The 18,905-nt window shown below is 49.2% G+C and overlaps 1 protein-coding gene across 1 annotated transcript in view; it reads right to left on the bottom strand.

Annotated features, from left to right (window-relative positions):
* Positions 1 to 3,039: 3,039 nt before the first annotated feature.
* Positions 3,040 to 18,905, bottom strand: part of LOC123748869 (protein PF3D7_1417600-like) — a 25,864-nt gene continuing 9,998 nt past the window's right edge. Inside the window, exons 2-4 of the mRNA XM_069336050.1 lie at positions 6,805 to 7,038; positions 5,890 to 6,288; positions 3,040 to 5,616 (exon numbers count right to left, since the gene is read on the bottom strand). Coding sequence (XP_069192151.1) covers positions 3,040 to 5,616; positions 5,890 to 6,288; positions 6,805 to 7,038 — 3,210 coding nt within the window. The remainder of the gene's footprint in view (positions 5,617 to 5,889; positions 6,289 to 6,804; positions 7,039 to 18,905) is intronic.

Below are 18,905 nucleotides of genomic sequence, written 5' to 3' on the forward strand. Positions count from 1 at the left end.
GTCAAACTATTGAGTTACTCCCAACCACTTGGGCTGGACGGTAGAGCGACGATCTTGCTTCATGCAGGTCGGCGTTCAATCCCCGACCGTCCACAAGTGGTTGGGCACCATTCCTTTCCCCCCGTCCCATCCCAAATCCTTATCCTGATCCCTTCCCAGTGCTATATAGTCGTAATGGCTTGGTGCTTTCCCCCCGATAGTTCCCTTCCCCCCTTCTACATGCTGAGAAAGCATTTTCCAAAACGCAAGTAATCCTCGGAATGAATTTTATAAGAACGATGTTCTTATAAGAGGCACAGCCTTTTATAAGCTGAAGCTGTTGATAGCTGAGCGTCTTGTGTTGTGACTGCCAACGTCTTGCTGGACACGAAGTTGGTCCACGTGGAGAACATTTGCCTCATACATGACTTGCTGGACACGAAGTTGGTCCACCTGGAGAACATTTGCCTCATACATGACTTCCTGCGTCCTGCATCTCTCCGGTGTTGAATGCCTTGATGATCAATCTAACTGGAACTAGTCAAGATTAGAGATGAGTTTTCTCACGTTTTCTAACTTGTCCAGAATTTTAATAACTAACAAACTGTCCTGAACAAATCCACTAGGGCCGTGACGAGGATTCGAACTCTTACAAATTGTGTCTGAATGTGGCCGTTTATCCGTATGGCCGAAAATGGACGTAATTTGAAAATGAAAACTAACTTAAAACTAATTTTGATTTTTTTTCCCCAAAACAGAAAGTTAAGGGTCCTCTGGTAGGTTAGGAGGGCAGGAAGGTCTCCTAAGGTTTCAAAACGTAATGAAAGCCATTAATTGAAAGTTTCCTCTCCTGACCTAACCGAGTAAGCCAGGGGACTCAAACAGAAAACAGGGACAGTACATTACTTTTGTGAGCCGATTTCATTTCAAATTACGTCCATTTTTGGCCATAGCGCATACGTGCGAAAAGCGACGTTATTTTAGAAGGCCGGATTGAACATAGAGGGACAGGCTATCTAGAAGAGTGATGCGTACTCAAGATGCAGGCAAACTTGTGCTTCACATAAGGCTTAGCAAATGCAACTGCCATCGTTGCAACACACATTAGACCACACACTAGAAGGTGAAGGGACGACGACGTTTCGGTCCGTCCTGGACCATTCTCAAATCGACTTGAGAATGGTTCAGGACGGACCGAAACGTCGTCGTCCCTTCACCTTCTAGTGTGTGGTCTGGTCAACATACTTTAGCCTCGTTATTGTGACTCATCGCCTGCAACACAGCTAAGTTTAACCGTACTTTTAAAATGTATCATTGTAACCTCAGTGGTACTCAGTACCGGAAGAAGGTTCGAACATATGGTACTATGGGATGATTCCTCAATTCTCTTTGAACCTCTGAAGGAGAAGCAGACTCCGGTCCCTGTAGACTCACGGAGTCTACACACACACACACACACACACACACACACACACACACACACACACACACACACACACACACACACACACACACACACACACACACACACACACACAAGCCGCCCTGAATCCAGTCCGTCCTTCTAAGGTTCCCCAACGTCAAGGAAACAGTCAATTTACAGTGGTCTCTCCTAACCTGCCAGAGGACCCACAACAGAAAACGGGACAATACGTCACTTTCGCCAGACGCTTCCATTTTCTAGTACGACGATTTTTGGCCTTAGGTGTCGCATACGGTCGGAATGCGACTGTCTTTGTAGGAGGATAGTTGGCTAGGAGGACAGGTTGGGTAGGAGATCAGATTGGCTAGGAGGACAGGTTGGGTAGGAGATCAGATTGGCTAGGAGGACAGGTTGGCTAGGAGATCAGATTGGCCAGGAGAACAGATTGGCCAGGAGATCAGATTGGCCAGGAGAACAGATTGGCCAGGAGAACAGATTGGCCAGGAGATCAGATTGGCCAGGAGATCAGATTGGCCAGGAGAACAGGTTGGCCAGGAGATCAGATTGGCCAGGAGAACAGATTGGCCAGGAGATCAGATTGGCCAGGAGAACAGATTGGCCAGGAGAACAGATTGGCCAGGAGATCAGATTGGCCAGGAGAACAGATTGGCCAGGAGAACAGGTTGGCCAGGAGAACAGGTTGGCCAGGAGATCAGATTGGCCAGGAGATCAGATTGGCCAGGAGATCAGATTGGCCAGGAGAACAGATTGGCCAGATCAGATTGGCCAGGAGAACAGATTGGCCAGGAGATCAGATTGGGAGAACAGGTTGGCTAGGAGATCAGATTGGCCAGGAGAACAGGTTGGCTAGGAGGAATGGTCGCCAAATCACCCTCTCACGGAAGGGCTGAATGATCCCATACAAACGTAACAAAGGGAAACTGTACCGAGGTTCCCATCCCTATTCTTCAAGTAGACATCTATCTACTTCCTCTCTCTCCCCATTCCACCCTTCCCCCTCCTTCCCTCTCTACCCTCCCTATTCCATTCCTCTCCCCTCGTTTCCCCCTCTCCATTTGGCGTCTCACCAAACAATTCCAACCGTTTTGGCTCCAGGAAGATAAATCTCTCAACCATCTGCTTGCGAAGGCCAGATATTGATGGGTTTTACATACACGATAAAAAAATTCAAAGGCGGGAAAAAAGTGGCGTTTTAAATGACTGAGTTTCGTTCGATTGGTTGACGGATGGTTGTTTGGCTGGTTAGATGGGTGGATGATTGGTTGGTTAGCTGGGTTGATGATTGGGTGGTTAGCTGGGGTGGATGACTGGTTGGTTAGCTGGGTGGATGACTGGTTGGTTAGCTGGGGTGGATGATTGATTGGTTAGTTGGGTGGGTAATTGGCTGGTTAGTTGGGTGGTTAGTTGGGTGGATGACTGGCTGGTTACGTGGGTGGATGACTAGCTGGTTAACTGGGTGGATGACTGGCTGGTTAGCTGGGTGGTTGACTGGCTGGTAAGCTGTGTGGATGACTGGCTGGTCAGCTGGGTGGATGACTGGCTGGTCAGCTGGGTGGATGACTGGCTGGTTAGCTGGGTGGATGACTGGCTGGTCAGCTGGGTGGTTGACTGGTTGGTTAGCTGGGGTGGATGATTGATTGGTTAGTTGGGTGGGTAATTGGCTGGTTAGTTGGGTGGTTAGTTGGGTGGATGACTGGCTGGTTACGTGGGTGGATGACTAGCTGGTTAACTGGGTGGATGACTGGCTGGTTAGCTGTGTGGTTGACTGGCTGGTAAGCTGTGTGGTTGACTGGCTGGTAAGCTGTGTGGTTGACTGGCTGGTAAGCTGGGTGGATGACTGGCTGGTTAGCTGGGTGGTTGACTGGCTGGTCAGCTGGGTGGATGACTGGCTTGTCAGCTGGGTGGATGACTGGCTGGTCAGCTGGGTGGATGACTGGCTGGTTAGCTGGGTGGTTGACTGGCTGGTCAGCTGGGTGGATGACTGGCTGGTTAGCTGGGTGGTTGACTGGCTGGTCAGCTGGGTGGATGACTGGCTTGTCAGCTGGGTGGTTGACTGGCTGGTCAGCTGGGTGGATGACTGGCTGGTTAGCTGGGTGGTTGACTGGCTTGTCAGCTGGGTGGATGACTGGCTGGTCAGCTGGGTGGATGACTGGCTTGTCAGCTGGGTGGTTGACTGGCTGGTTAGCTGGGTGGTTGACTGGCTGGTCAGCTGGGTGCATGACTGGCTGGTCAGCTGGGTGGATGACTGGCTTGTCAGCTGGGTGGTTGACTGGCTGGTTAGCTGGGTGGTTGACTGGCTGGTCAGCTGGGTGGATGACTGGCTGGTTAGCTGGGTGGTTGACTGGCTTGTCAGCTGGGTGGTTGACTGGCTGGTTAGCTGGGTGGATGACTGGCTGGTTAGCTGGGTGGTTGACTGGCTGGTTAGCTGGGTGGATGACTGGCTGGTCAGCTGGGTGGATGACTGGCTGGTTAGCTGGGTGGTTGACTGGCTTGTCAGCTGGGTGGATGACTGGCTGGTTAGCTGTGTGGTTGACTGGCTGGTTAGCTGGGTGGATGACTGGCTGGTTAGCTGGGTGGTTGACTGGCTTGTCAGCTGGGTGGATGACTGGCTGGTTAGCTGGGTGGTTGACTGGCTGGTTAGCTGTGTGGTTGACTGGCTGGTTAGCTGGGTGGATGACTGGCTGGTTAGCTGGGTGGTTGACTGGCTGGTTAGCTGTGTGGTTGACTGGCTGGTTAGCTGGGTGGATGACTGGCTGGTCAGCTGGGTGGATGACTGGCTGGTTAGCTGGGTGGATGACTGGCTGGTTAGCTGTGTGGTTGACTGGCTGGTTAGCTGGGTGGATGACTGGCTGGTTAGCTGGGTGGATGACTGGCTGGTTAGCTGGGTGGTTGACTGGCTTGTCAGCTGGGTGGATGACTGGCTGGTTAGCTGGGTGGTTGACTGGCTGGTTAGCTGTGTGGTTGACTGGCTGGTTAGCTGGGTGGATGACTGGCTGGTTAGCTGGGTGGATGACTGGCTGGTTAGCTGTGTGGTTGACTGGCTGGTTAGCTGGGTGGATGACTGGCTGGTCAGCTGGGTGGATGACTGGCTGGTTAGCTGGGTGGTTGACTGGCTTGTCAGCTGGGTGGATGACTGGCTGGTTAGCTGGGTGGTTGACTGGCTGGTTAGCTGGGTGGTTGACTGGCTTGTCAGCTGGGTGGATGACTGGCTTGTCAGCTGGGTGGTTGACTGGCTGGTTAGCTGTGTGGATGACTGGCTGGTTAGCTGGGTGGTTGACTGGCTTGTCAGCTGGGTGGATGACTGGCTTGTCAGCTGGGTGGTTGACTGGCTGGTTAGCTGGGTGGTTGACTGGCTGGTTAGCTGGGTGGATGACTGGCTTGTCAGCTGGGTGGTTGACTGGCTGGTTAGCTGGGTGGATGACTGGCTTGTCAGCTGGGTGGTTGACTGGCTGGTCAGCTGGGTGGATGACTGGCTTGTCAGCTGGGTGGTTGACTGGCTGGTTAGCTGGGTGGTTGACTGGCTGGTTAGCTGGGTGGATGACTGGCTGGTCAGCTGGGTGGATGACTGGCTTGTCAGCTGGGTGGTTGACTGGCTGGTCAGCTGGGTGGATGACTGGCTGGTTAGCTGGGTGGTTGACTGGCTGGTTAGCTGGGTGGATGACTGGCTGGTTAGCTGGGTGGATGACTGGCTGGTTAGCTGGGTGGTTGACTGGCTGGTTAGCTGGGTGGATGACTGGCTGGTTAGCTGGGTGGTTGACTGGCTGGTTAGCTGGGTGGATGACTGGCTGGTCAGCTGGGTGGATGACTGGCTGGTCAGCTGGGTGGATGACTGGCTGGTCAGCTGGGTGGATGACTGGCTGGTAAGCTGGGTGGATGACTGGCTGGTTAGCTGGGTGGATGACTGGCTGGTTAGGTGGGTGGATGAATGGCTGGTTAGCTGGGTGGATGACTGGCTGGTAAGCTGGGTGGATGACTGGCTGGTTAGCTGGGTGGATGATAGGCTGGTTAGGTGGGTGGATGACTAGCTGGTTAGCTGGGTGGATGACTGGCTGGTCAGCTGGGTGGATGACTGGCTGGTTAGGTGGGTGGATGACTAGCTGGTTAACTGGGTGGATGACTGGCTGGTTAGCTGGGTGGATGATAGGCTGGTTAGGTGGGTGGATGACTAGCTGGTTAGCTGGGTGGATGACTGGCTGGTTAGGTGGGTGGATGAATGGATTGTCCCATGGTCACTACCACATTCCGGGTCCACCACCACCAACAGCAAGAGACCTGACATAATATTCCCTCTAAGGAACACCTAAGCTTTTCTCTGTCCAGTGTCAGTGATTCGAGACTGTATTGGGCATCCAGTGCACGGGTTCGAATCCCTTGTCAAGGCCCCTTGTGGACTTGTTCCTATGAGACATTACCATACAGAGGGTAGGTTCAGTGATGGCTGATTACTACTCTCTTATGTTATTTACTGTAATGTTATATGCTGTAATGTTATTTGCTGTAATGTTATTTGCTGTAATGTTATTTGCTGTAATGTTATTTGCTGTAATGTTATTTGCTGTAATGTTATTTGCTGTAATGTTATATGCTGTAATGTTATTTGCTGTAATGTTATATGCTGTAATGTTATTTGCTGTAATGTTATTTGCTGTAATGTTATTTGCTGTAATGTTATTTGCTGTAATGTTATATGCTGTAATGTTATTTGCTGTAATGTTATTTGCTGTAATGTTATTTGCTGTAATGTTATTTACTGTAATGTTATATGCTGTAATGTTATTTGCTGTAATGTTATTTGCTGTAATGTTATTTGCTGTAATGTTATTTGCTGTAATGTTATTTGCTGTTATTTGCTGTAATGTTATTTGCTGTAATGTTATTTGCTGTAATGTTATTTGCTGTAATGTTATTTGCTGTAATGTTATTTGCTGTTATTTGCTGTAATGTTATTTGCTGTAATGTTATTTGCTGTAATGTTATTTGCTGTAATGTTATATGCTGTAATGTTATATGCTGTAATGTTATTTGCTGTAATGTTATTTGCTGTAATGTTATTTGCTGTAATGTTATTTGCTGTAATGTTATTTGCTGTTATTTGCTGTAATGTTATTTGCTGTAATGTTATTTGCTGTAATGTTATTTGCTGTTATTTGCTGTAATGTTATATGCTGTAATGTTATTTGCTGTAATGTTATTTGCTGTAATGTTATTTGCTGTAATGTTATATGCTGTAATGTTATTTGCTGTAATGTTATTTGCTGTAATGTTATTTGCTGTAATGTTATTTGCTGTAATGTTATATGCTGTTATTTGCTGTAATGTTATTTGCTGTAATGTTATTTGCTGTAATGTTATTTGCTGTAATGTTATATGCTGTTATTTGCTGTAATGTTATTTGCTGTAATGTTATTTGCTGTAATGTTATATGCTGTAATGTTATTTGCTGTAATGTTATTTGCTGTAATGTTATATGCTGTAATGTTATATGCTGTAATGTTATTTGCTGTAATGTTATATGCTGTTATTTGCTGTAATGTTATTTGCTGTAATGTTATTTGCTGTAATGTTATATGCTGTAATGTTATTTGCTGTAATGTTATTTGCTGTAATGTTATATGCTGTAATGTTATATGCTGTAATGTTATTTGCTGTAATGTTATATGCTGTTATTTGCTGTAATGTTATTTGCTGTAATGTTATATGCTGTTATTTGCTGTAATGTTATATGCTGTAATGTTATTTGCTGTAATGTAACAGCTGTTGGCTTGGTGTGTCAGGAAAATGGTCACAGAACCACCCACATGGTAATAGATGACTGAAATTAAGATGGAAATGTAATTGCTATTAATCAAATTAAGAGCAATTATATTTATAATTGCTTAAGCGCATACCACGATAGCAGGAGTGATAGCCAAAATGTCCCAGGCAAAAAATCCCAGCTATCAGGTCGCAGCCAAAAAATTCCTAGCGATCTGTTTCCAGATCAAAAATTCCTAGCGATCTGTTTCCAGATCAAAAATTCCTAGCGATCTGTTTCCAGTTCAAAAATTCCCAGCCACCAATTCGATGGGCAGAACCTTGAGACCAGAGTCCCCAGCTGTTAATTCATTACCTACATTTTGCAACTAGTAATTTACAGACAACATTTCTCACATTATCATTCCCAGGAACAGTTCCCAGCTAATATTTCTCAGCCAACAATTCCCAAAACAATAATTCTTAGCGAACAATTCTCAAGCTATAAATTCCAGCTTCCACTTGTCAAGGTATAATTCCCGAGCGGGAGTCTCGAACCAGTGTGGTAGTGGTGTCTCGGCTCCCACCGCCCTCATCTCCACCACAGGAACCTTCGGCTCGTCTGCTTCTCCATTTCCCTCTCGCGAGAAGCGTCCTCACCTGACAGATGGACTGAATACAATTATCTCTCTCTCCTAACTACCTAATTGCTCGTTAAGGCGCTAAATAGCACAACATGGTTACTCAGTCGGCTTCGTCTTCCGACTAAATTGGTGTTGCGTGTTTGGCTATAAGACCGTCTGGTGAATACGTGATATTCCAGCCTGTGCTCCGGGGGGCGGTGCCCCCTCAAGGGTGATGGTGGAGTGCGTCTTACGGGAGGAAGATAGTGACGGAGCAGCAACGGGGTCTCTCTGACTGTTGTTTAAGATTCGCTACTTGAAACAACATGTTCCAAGTAGCACGGGCTATGGTGAGCCCGTAGTTGACTTGATCTCTCTGACGTGAGGTTTAAGACATGGAAAACTTTCATGCTCGTATTTTTGGTGGGTTTCTAAGATAAACAGAGAGAAGGGGAGGAGGTTTCCCAGACATATTTCAGTGGATTACATTTTTAGGGAAAAGTTGAAGCTTTCATTGTTGTGAAAGTAATATATTGAGATTTTAAACATTATTGCATTTTCACGACCGAGGCCTTGACGCGACCGGCAGCGTTTAACACTGTCACATCTTGGTTACTAGTTCCATTCCTACAATACTCTTAAAACAACATTTCTGGGGACTTCTAACAATACCAAAACTATATTTTACTAATCGAAGATTGCATACTGCAGGACATAATGTATTTTCCGTTGTATACATTCAAATATATAAAATACAAACTTATAGATCAAGTGTCTTATTAATTCAAACTTGTTAGAAACCCGCACTGGGTACTATAACAGGTTTCCCATTCTTGGTTTACAATATGGGAAGGTTTACAGTTTGCGTAGTTGTGAGGGGGGCCTGACGGCCGAGTGGACACCGCTCGGTATTCGTAATCCTAAGGTTTCGGGTTCGATCCCCGGTTGAGGCGGAAACAAATGGGCATAGTTTCTTTCACCCTGATGATCCTGTTACCTAGCAGTAAATAGGTACCTGGGAGTTAGACAGCTGCTACGGGCTGCTTCCTGGGGATGTGTAACAAAAAGGAGGCCTGGTTGAGGACCGGGCCGCGGGGACACTAAGACCCGAAATCATCTCAAGATAATCTCAAGATTGACTATAAGGTTATCTCGAGATGATTTCGGGGCTTTAGTGCCCCCGCGGCCCGGTCCTCGACCAGGCCTCCACCCCCAGGAAGCAGCCCGTGACAGCTGACTAACACCCAGGTACCTATTTACTGCTAGGTAACCGGAGCATCAAGGTGAAAAAACTCTGCCCATTGTTTCTCGCCGGCGCCTGGGATCGTAACCGGGACCCCATGATCACATGTCCAGTGGAAGAGAAGGCAGAGAAGGCAATGCCAGAGAATATTTCTGAATATATTTCGATGAGTAATTCTTTAAAGTATTATATATAAGCCCAGGAATACCCCCTCTCCCCCCCCCCCCTTCCCCTGCTCTCCATTCCCTATCACGGACCCCCCCCCACACCCTAGCCCCCCACTACTCGCTCTCCAAGGGCCAACACCTCCACTTCCCACTCTCCCCCCAAAAAAATCCCCCCCCCCCCCCTTCCCCCAAGGCCTTCATATTCATCTTCATATTCTTGACGCGAAAATCAGAGGTGTTCTCTAGTAAAAATTCGCTGCGCAATTCAAAGACTTTATTTACAACGTTGTGAGAGAAATGTCAGTACCTGGTGTCAGTGCCAGATTGGGACGTCCAACAAGACGTCAGTCCCAGATTGGGACGTCCACCAAAGCGTCAGTCCCAGATTGGGATTCCAATCACTAAGTAACGGGTGAGAGAATGGAAAGATGGTAAGGGAGTTAGTAAAGACAAGAAAGGAGAAGAGAGAGAGAGACAGAGGGAGAGAGAGAGAGAGAGAGAGAGAGAGAGAGAGAGAGAGAGAGAGAGAGAGAGAGAGAGAGAGAGAGAGAGAGAGAGAGAGAGAGAGAGAGAGAGAGAGAGACAGAGAGAGAGAGAGAGACAGAGAGAGAGAGAGAGAGAGAGAGAGAGAGAGAGAGAGAGAGAGAGAGAGAGAGAGAGAGAGAGAGAGAGAGAGAGAGAGAGAGAGAGAGAGAGACAGAGAGAGAGAGAGAGACAGAGACAGAGACAGAGACAGAGAGAGAGAGAGAGAGACAGAGAGAGAGAGACAGAGACAGAGACAGAGACAGAGAGAGAGAGAGAGAGACAGAGAGAGAGAGAGACAGAGAGAGAGAGAGAGAGAGAGAGAGAGAGAGACAGACAGAGAGAGAGAGAGAGAGAGAGAGAGAGAGAGAGAGAGAGAGAGAGAGAGAGAGAGAGAGAGAGAGAGAGAGAGAGAGAGAGAGAGAGAGAGAGAGAGACAGAGAGAGACAGAGACAGAGAGAGAGAGAGAGAGAGAGAGGTAGGGATAAAGTAGGTAAAGTAGGGAGGTATTAGGGATGAAGGGAGGACATAAGGTAGAAGGAGAGGGAAGAGAGGTGAGGGAGGGAGGAAGTGAGAGGTTTGTGAGCCCAGAGAAGCCAAGACTAACATGTGCTGAGGATTAGCTAGGATCACAGTGATTGACTGAGACTCCTGGGATCACAGGCGCTGGGAGAACAATATTCCCAGCGTCCTGGCACACAACAAAAGTGGGAGAGAGGGAGAGAGAGAGAGATGGAGGAGGAACAGGAGACAAAGCGAGGGATAAAGAGAGGAAGGAACAGAGGGGAAAACAAAACAATCTCTCTCTCTCTCTCTCTCTCTCTCTCTCTCTCTCTCTCTCTCTCTCTCTCTCTCTCTCTCTCTCTCTCTCTCTCTCTCTCTCTCTCTCTCTCTCTCTCTCTCTCTCTCTCTCTCTCTCTCTCTCTCTCTCTCTCTCTCCCTCTCTTCCTCCACGTCTTAATTAACAGAAATATCGACACCTAAATTACCTCCATTACCATCTTGATCATCACGACGAGGGAGAGGGCGTGCAGGGTGAGGGGAGGCGGGGAGAGGGCGTGCAGGGTGAGGGGAGGCGGGGAGAGGGCGTGCAGGGTGAGGGGAGGCGGGGAGAGGGCGTGCAGGGTGAGGGGAGGCGGGGAGAGGGCGTGCAGGGTGAGGGGAGGCGGGGAGAGGGCGTGCAGGGTGAGGGGAGGCGGGGAGAGGGCGTGCAGGGTGAGGGGAGGCGGGGGAGAGGGCGTGCAGGGTGAGGGGAGGCGGGGAGAGGGCGTGCAGGGTGAGGGGAGGCGGGGAGAGGGCGTGCAGGGTGAGGGGAGGCGGGGAGAGGGCGTGCAGGGTGAGGGGAGGCGGGGGAGAGCACACACCCACCCATCACCTCCATATTACAGCGAACCTAACCTAACCTAACCTAACCACAAAGGTAAATAACATCCAGGAGAGAGGCCGCCGTCCAGCGAATTATCAGTTGGTCTGGTCGCTATCAACTTGGCCGGCGTGGCCCGGGGCCTGGGTGGTGGGGTGAGGCCAGGCCCCGGAGCTGAGGCGAGGCCCCGGAGCTGAGGCGAGGCCCCGGAGCTGAGGCGAGGCCCCGGAGCTGAGGCGAGGCCCCGGAGCTGAGGCGAGGCCCCGGAGCTGAGGCGAGGCCCCGGAGCTGAGGCGAGGCCCCGGAGCTGAGGCGAGGCCCCGGAGCTGAGGCGAGGCCCCGGAGCTGAGGCGAGGCCCCGGAGCTGAGGCGAGGCCCCGGAGCTGAAACCTGGATCTAGCTTCACTGTCCACCGTCCGTCCTTCTGGCCTTGCTCATGACCCCATTTTCATCACCTTACACGTGCTTGTGTTGAAATCTTGTAGCCATTTCTTGGACCAACGCCACAGTTTGACTAAGTAATGTTAAAGCATTTGACAATCTTCATCCGTCTTGATTCGTCTCCATCGTCAGCAAAGATCGACACTTAAAACTCAAATTTCACGGTGAAGTCATTAATATAAATGAGGAATAGAAAGCGTCTTGGTATCGATCCTTGTGGGACTCTCTTCTTGCACCAGGCAGCCAGACTTCTCGCTCCTCACAGCGACTCTCTGACTCCACTGTGTTAGGTACTATCTCGCCCCATGTCACTCTTGTCTGCCTATCAAGTAGGAGGAGTGGCCTTTTACGCGGAAGTGTGTCGTAGTCTAGAAATGTGCACTATGCCTAACCCTCCCACGAGAGGGTCTGACAGCTGAGTGGACAGCGATCAGGATTCGTAGTAAGCTCCTCCCAATCTCTGTATCTTGTATACTGTAAGACAGTTTCAATCTTCCAACAACTGGGCAACTCTTTCCTCGCAATTGAATGACTAAAGATCTGAGCCAGAGGTAGGCTGAGGGCCTGTGCCACCTCCTTTAGCATCCAGGGTGATACATTGTCTGGTCCAATAGCTTTAGTTTCATCTAGTGATGTTAGTTGTCTCACTGTTGTTGTTGTTGTTTAAGATTCGCTACTTGGAACAAAAAGTTCCAAGCAGCACGGGCTATGGTGAGCCCGTAGACTTTGTCTCACTATTTCCTGTGCTCTTACCTTAATAGTTCTCAGACTATCGTCTCTTGTTTCACCTTCCCCCTAGCACTGGGATCTGCTACGTCGTGAGGAAGGTGGTGGTGAAGAGTGAGGGCTGATAGTGACGGGAATAGTGAGCAAGGGAAGGGAAGGGGTAAATGGTGAAGGGAGGATAGTGTAGGATAGAAGGGTGAATGACAGTGAAGAGGAACACTGCGAAGGTAAAGAGTGACGGATAGTGAAGGAAAGCCGACACTGTAGGTAAATAGGGGAGAGGGGATGGTGAAGGGGAAGGGCAGAGTGGAGAGAACAAATGGGGACAAATGAGGGGAGAAGTAAGGGAACTAAGGGGGAAGGGTAGCTGAGCTATGGAAGATCACGCTATCACGCTTCTATAACGTGATACAAGCTATGGAAACAGGTCAGAAAGTGAGAAATCCCGTAGGAGCCGTGATGAGGGTTCGAATCCTAACCACGGCTCCTACGGGTGTTCTCAGTGATGCACCACGTTAGTGTGATTACTCTCTGTGTGGGTTACAAGGTTTGGGGAAGATGTGAAATGTAGACACAGAAAATGAATTAAAAGGAAGACATTCTGCTCAGCATGACGTATTATGGATACCAACACCTGCTAAAGGTAGCAGGGACCACCAACACCTGCTAAAGGTAGCAGGGACCCCCAACACCCGCTAAAGGTAGCAGGGACCACCAACACCTGCTAAAGGTAGCAGGGACCACCAACACCTGCTAAAGGTGGCAGGGACTACCAACACCTGCTAAAGGTAGCAGGGACCACCAACACCTGCTAAAGGTGGCAGGGACCACCAACACCTGCTAAAGGTAGCAGGGACCACCAACACCTGCTAAAGGTGGCAGGGACCACCAACACCTGCTAAAGGTGGCAGGGACCACCAACACCTGCTAAAGGTATACAGGGACCACCAACACCTGCTAAAGGTAGCAGGGACCACCAACACCTGCTAAAGGTATACAGGGACAACCAACACCTGCTAAAGGTATACAGGGACCACCAACACCTGCTAAAGGTAGCAGGAACCACCAACACCTGCTAAAGGTAGCAGGAACCACCAACACCTGCTAAAGGTAGCAGGAACCACCAACACCTGCTAAAGGTAGCAGGAACCACCAACACCTGCTAAAGGTATACAGGGACCACCAACACCTGCTAAAGGTAGCAGGGACCACCAACACCTGCTAAAGGTAGCAGGAACCACCAACACCTGCTAAAGGTATACAGGGACCACCAACACCTGCTAAAGGTAGCAGGGACCACCAACACCCGCTAAAGGTAGCAGGGACCACCAACACCTGCTAAAGGTAGCAGGGACCACCAACACCTGCTAAAGGTAGCAGGGACCACCAACACCTGCTAAAGGTAATCAGGGACCACCAACACCTGCTAAAGGTAGCAGGGACCACCAACACCTGCTAAAGGTATACAGGGACCACCAACACCTGCTAAAGGTAGCAGGGACCACCAACACCCGCTAAAGGTAGCAGGGACCACCAACACCTGCTAAAGGTAGCAGGGACCACCAACACCCGCTAAAGGTAGCAGGGACCACCAACACCTGCTAAAGGTAGCAGGGACCACCAACACCTGCTAAAGGTAGCAGGGACCACCAACACCTGCTAAAGGTAATCAGGGACCACCAACACCTGCTAAAGGTATACAGGGACCACCAACACCTGCTAAAGGTAGCAGGGACCACCAACACCTGCTAAAGGTAGCAGGGACCACCAACACCTGCTAAAGGTAGCAGGGACCACCAACACCTGCTAAAGGTATACAGGGACCACCAACACCTGCTAAAGGTATACAGGGACCACCAACACCTGCTAAAGGTATACAGGGACCACCAACACCTGCTAAAGGTAGCAGGAACCACCAACACCTGCTAAAGGTAGCAGGGACCACCAACACCTGCTAAAGGTAGCAGGGACCACCAACACCTGCTAAAGGTAGCAGGGACCACCAACACCTGCTAAAGGTAGCAGGGACCACCAACACCTGCTAAAGGTAGCAGGGACCACCAACACCCGCTAAAGGTAGCAGGAACCCCCAACACCCGCTAAAGGTAGCAGGGACCACCAACACCTGCTAAAGGTAGCAGGGACCACCAACACATGCTAAAGGTATACAGGGACCACCAACACCTGCTAAAGGTAGCAGGGACCACCAACACCTGCTAAAGGTATACAGGGACCACCAACACCTGCTAAAGGTATACAGGGACCACCAACACCCGCTAAAGGTAGCAGGGACCACCAACACCCGCTAAAGGTAGCAGGAACCACCAACACCTGCTAAAGGTAGCAGGGACCACCAACACCTGCTAAAGGTAGCAGGGACCACCAACACCCGCTAAAGGTAGCAGGAACCCCCAACACCCGCTAAAGGTAGCAGGAACCACCAACACCCGCTCAAGCAGCCATGAAGCGCGGGCAATAGAGCAATAAGAGGAGACTGTAGAGCACTGACGGCTCAAGGTAGGAGCTCGCCCACAAGAGCTCTCGCTACGTGAGCAGCAGCACAACCACATGAGGATTTCACACGGAAAAAAAGAGGATGAGAGAAAATCCCCCAAATTTGCTTTAAATCGCTGATCCCGCCTCTTATGGTAAGAAATATTGTAGAGTACTAAGAGAGCGGGCGGGAAGTAGCGGGATAAGGAGACAATGTGGATAAAGCAGGGGAGGAGGAGAGGGATATAAGCGCAGATACTAGGAGGGAGAAGTTTCAGGGAGAGTGGAGTTACAGGGAGAGTGGTTACAGGGAGAGTGGAGTTACAGGGAGAGTGGTTACAGGGAGAGTGGAGTTACAGGGAGAGTGGTTACAGGGAGAGTGGAGTTACGGGGAGAGTGGAGTTACAGGGAGAGTGGTTACAGGGAGAGTGGAGTTACAGGGAGAGTGGAGTTACAGGGAGAGTAGAGTTACAGGGAGAGTGGTTACAGGGAGAGTAGAGTTACAGGGAGAGTGGTTACAGGGAGAGTAGAGTTACAGGGAGAGTGGTTACAGGGAGACTAGAGTTACAGGGACAGTGGAGCTACAGGGAGAGTGGTTACAGGGAGAGTGGAGTTACAGGGAGAGTGGAGTTACAGGGAGAGTGGAGTTACAGGGAGAGTGGTTACAGGGAGAGTGGAGTTACAAGGAGAGTGGTTACAGGGAAAGTGGAGTTACAGGGAGAGTGGTTACAGGGAGAGTGGAGTTACAGGGAGAGTGGTTACAGAGAGAGTGGAGTTACAGGGGAGTGGTTACAGGGAGAGTGGAGTTACAGGGAGAGTGGTTACAGGGAGAGTAGAGTTACAGGGAGAGTGGTTACAGGGAGAGTAGAGTTACAGGGAGAGTGGTTACAGGGAGACTAGAGTTACAGGGAGAGTGGAGTTACAGGGAGAGTGGAGTTACAGGGAGAGTGGTTACAGGGAGAGTGGAGTTACAGGGAGAGTGGTTACAGGGAGAGTGATTACAGGGAGAGTGGAATTACAGGGAGAGTGGAGTTACAGGGAGAGTGGTTACAGGGAGAGTGGAGTTACAAGGAGAGTGGTTACAGGGAGAGTGGAGTTACAGGGAGAGTGGAGTTACAGGGAGAGTGGAGTTACAGGGAGAGTGGTTACAGGGAGAGTAGAGTTACAGGGAGAGTGGTTACAGGGAGAGTGGAGTTACAGGGAGAGTGGTTACAGGGAGAGTAGAGTTACAGGAAGAGTGGTTACAGGGAGAGTAGAGTTACAGGGAGAGTGGTTACAGGGAGAGTGGAGTTACAGGGAGAGTGGTTACAGGGAGAGTGGAGTTACAGGGAGAGTGGTTACAGGGAGAGTAGAGTTACAGGGAGAGTGGTTACAGGGAGAGTAGAGTTACAGGGAGAGTGGTTACAGTGAGAGTAGAGCTACAGGGAGAGTGGTTACAGGGAGAGTGGAGTTACAGGGAGAGTGGTTACAGGGAGAGTGGTTACAGGGAGAGTGGAATTACAGGGAGAGTGGAGTTACAGGGAGAGTGGTTACAGGGAGAGTGGAGTTACAAGGAGAGTGGTTACAGGGAGAGTGGAGTTACAGGGAGAGTGGTTACAGGGAGAGTGGAGTTACAGGGAGAGTGGTTACAGGGAGAGTGGAGTTACAGGGAGAGTGGTTACAGGGAGAGTGGAGTTACAGGGAGAGTGGTTACAGGGAGAGTAGAGTTACAGGGAGAGTGGTTACAGGGAGAGTGGAGTTACAGGGAGAGTGGTTACAGGGAGAGTGGAGTTACAGGGAGAGTGGTTACAGGGAGAGTAGAGTTACAGGGAGAGTGGTTACAGGGAGAGTAGAGTTACAGGGAGAGTGGTTACAGGGAGAGTAGAGTTACAGGGAGAGTGGTTACAGGGAGAGTGGAGTTACAGGGAGAGTAGTTACAGGGAGAGTAGAGTTACAGGGAGAGTGGAGTTACAGGGAGAGTAGAGTTACAGGGAGAGTAGTTACAGGGAGAGTAGAGTTACAGGGAGAGTGGAGTTACAGGGAGAGTATAGTTACAGGGAGAGTAGAGTTACAGGGAGAGTAGAGTTACAGGGAGAGTAGAGTTACAGGGAGAGTGGTTACAGGGAGAGTGGAGTTACAGGGAGAGTAGTTACAATGAGAGTGGTTACAGGGAGAGTAGAGTTACAGGGAGAGTAGAGTTACAGGGAGAGTAGAGTTACAGGGAGAGTAGAGTTACAGGGAGAGTAGAGTTACAGGGAGAGTGGAGTTACAGGGAGAGTAGAGTTACAGGGAGAGTAGAGTTACAGGGAGAGTAGAGTTACAGGGAGAGTGGAGTTACAGGGAGAGTGGAGTTACAGGGAGAGTGGAGTTACAGGGAGAGTAGAGTTACAGGGAGAGTAGAGTTACAGGGAGAGTAGAGTTACAGGGAGAATGGTTACAGGGAGAGTACAGTTACAGGGAGAGTGGAGTTACAGGGAGAGTAGAGTTACAGGGAGAGTGGTTACAGAGAGAGTGGAGTTACAGGGAGAGTGGTTACAGAGAGAGTGGAGTTACAGGGAGAGTGGTTACAGAGAGAGTGGAGTTACAAGAAGAGTGGAGTTACAAGAAGAGTGGAGTTACAGGGAGAGTGGAGTTACAGGGAGAGTGGAGTTACAAGAAGAGTGGAGTTACAGGGAGAGTGGAGTTACAGGGAGAGTGGAGTTACAGGGAGAGTGGAGTTACAGGGAGAGTGGAGTTACAGGGAGAGTGGAGTTACAGGGAAAGTAGAGTTACAGGGAGAGTGGAGTTACAGGGAGAGTAGAGTTACAGGGAGAGTGGAGTTACAGGGAGAGTGGAGTTACAGGGAGAGTGGAGTTACAGGGAGAGTGGAGTTACAGGGAGAGTGGAGTTACAGGGAGAGTGGAGTTACAGGGAGAGTGGAGTTACAGGGAAAGTAGAGTTACAAGGAGAGTAGAGTTACAGACAGTGGAGTTACGGGGAGAGTTACAAGGAGATTAGAGTTACAGAGACAGTGGACTTACAAGGAAATGGCTTTCAGGAAACAAAATTTCGAGAAGAAAATGGTTTCCCTACAGTGTATTTAGGTAACAACACATCTCTGATCAATACTTGAGATATCTCACCTCTAATGACTTTAATGGACCGAATTCTAATTTAATTCTAATGAATTAAAAAAGTAGTGTTGCCTTGTATGGTTCTTTCTAATATGGTTGTAAATCATGGTAATTAGCGAGGTATCTAATGAACTACATGTTAAATAGTCTAACATATTTAACATTAATACCAATGTCACCAGTACCACTTACTGGTAAGTGATTTCAGTGGTTAATGTTCCTTTCCTTTAACTTATGCCGTGTTAATATTTCGATTGTTGACTTTGAAAGCTAGAGGGACATGAACAAATCCTCAAGAACTGTGACGAGGATTCGAACCTGCGTCCGGGAGCATCCCAGACACTGCCGTTATCGAATTGAAACCGAATTGATGTTAAAAGGGTTGATCCATCACGTTAGTGTTATCTCTTGTGTGCTAGAGGGACATTTGTTCTTATGTGCAGATGAAGAATTCTAGATTTATAGATAGTAAGACCTCATTCACCGTTTTTAGTAGCAAGATAATCAAGTAGACCTTGCAATTGAGTTTGAGTATTTGCAACAATACAGATATCAACATAACATATGACAGCTTCGTCAGCCAGTGTGGGGACGTCAGTTCTTAAATTGTGTACCGAAAAACAACTCATAGGGTATTAAATTATTATTTTTAACCCTCCTTGAAAAGGACTCAGGCGGGTTCGAGACACAGGTGCCCCTTGAACTATGATCAAAGTCTTCCTTTATCTCCAAATAATGATAGTTGTTCTTGTGTTAGTTTTGGCTGTGCGAGACCGTCCGTTAGCGCAACTCTACGGGGATGGAGACCCGCGTTTCACTTAATTGTATTGAGAGTCAAGAAATTTTTCTTTCTACCACAGACGTGGCCACACATTTACAATGCTAATCAGCATATAGACCATTCAGGCTTGTTCGCATTTGTGTTCCTCACGTGTGCCCCAACGAATGAGGTGATTTGATAAAATACCATGCCCAAGATTACCAACCAAGTGCCGGCGGGGGGATGGAAATAGCCTCGGCTACCATCCTCTTTTGTCCGGTCGTGTTGGTCGAGCGGTTAAGGAATCCTGTACGCCAGC

The sequence above is a fragment of the Procambarus clarkii genome, chromosome 4 (assembly GCF_040958095.1).
Source record: "Procambarus clarkii isolate CNS0578487 chromosome 4, FALCON_Pclarkii_2.0, whole genome shotgun sequence".
NCBI classification, from domain to species: domain Eukaryota; kingdom Metazoa; phylum Arthropoda; class Malacostraca; order Decapoda; family Cambaridae; genus Procambarus; species Procambarus clarkii.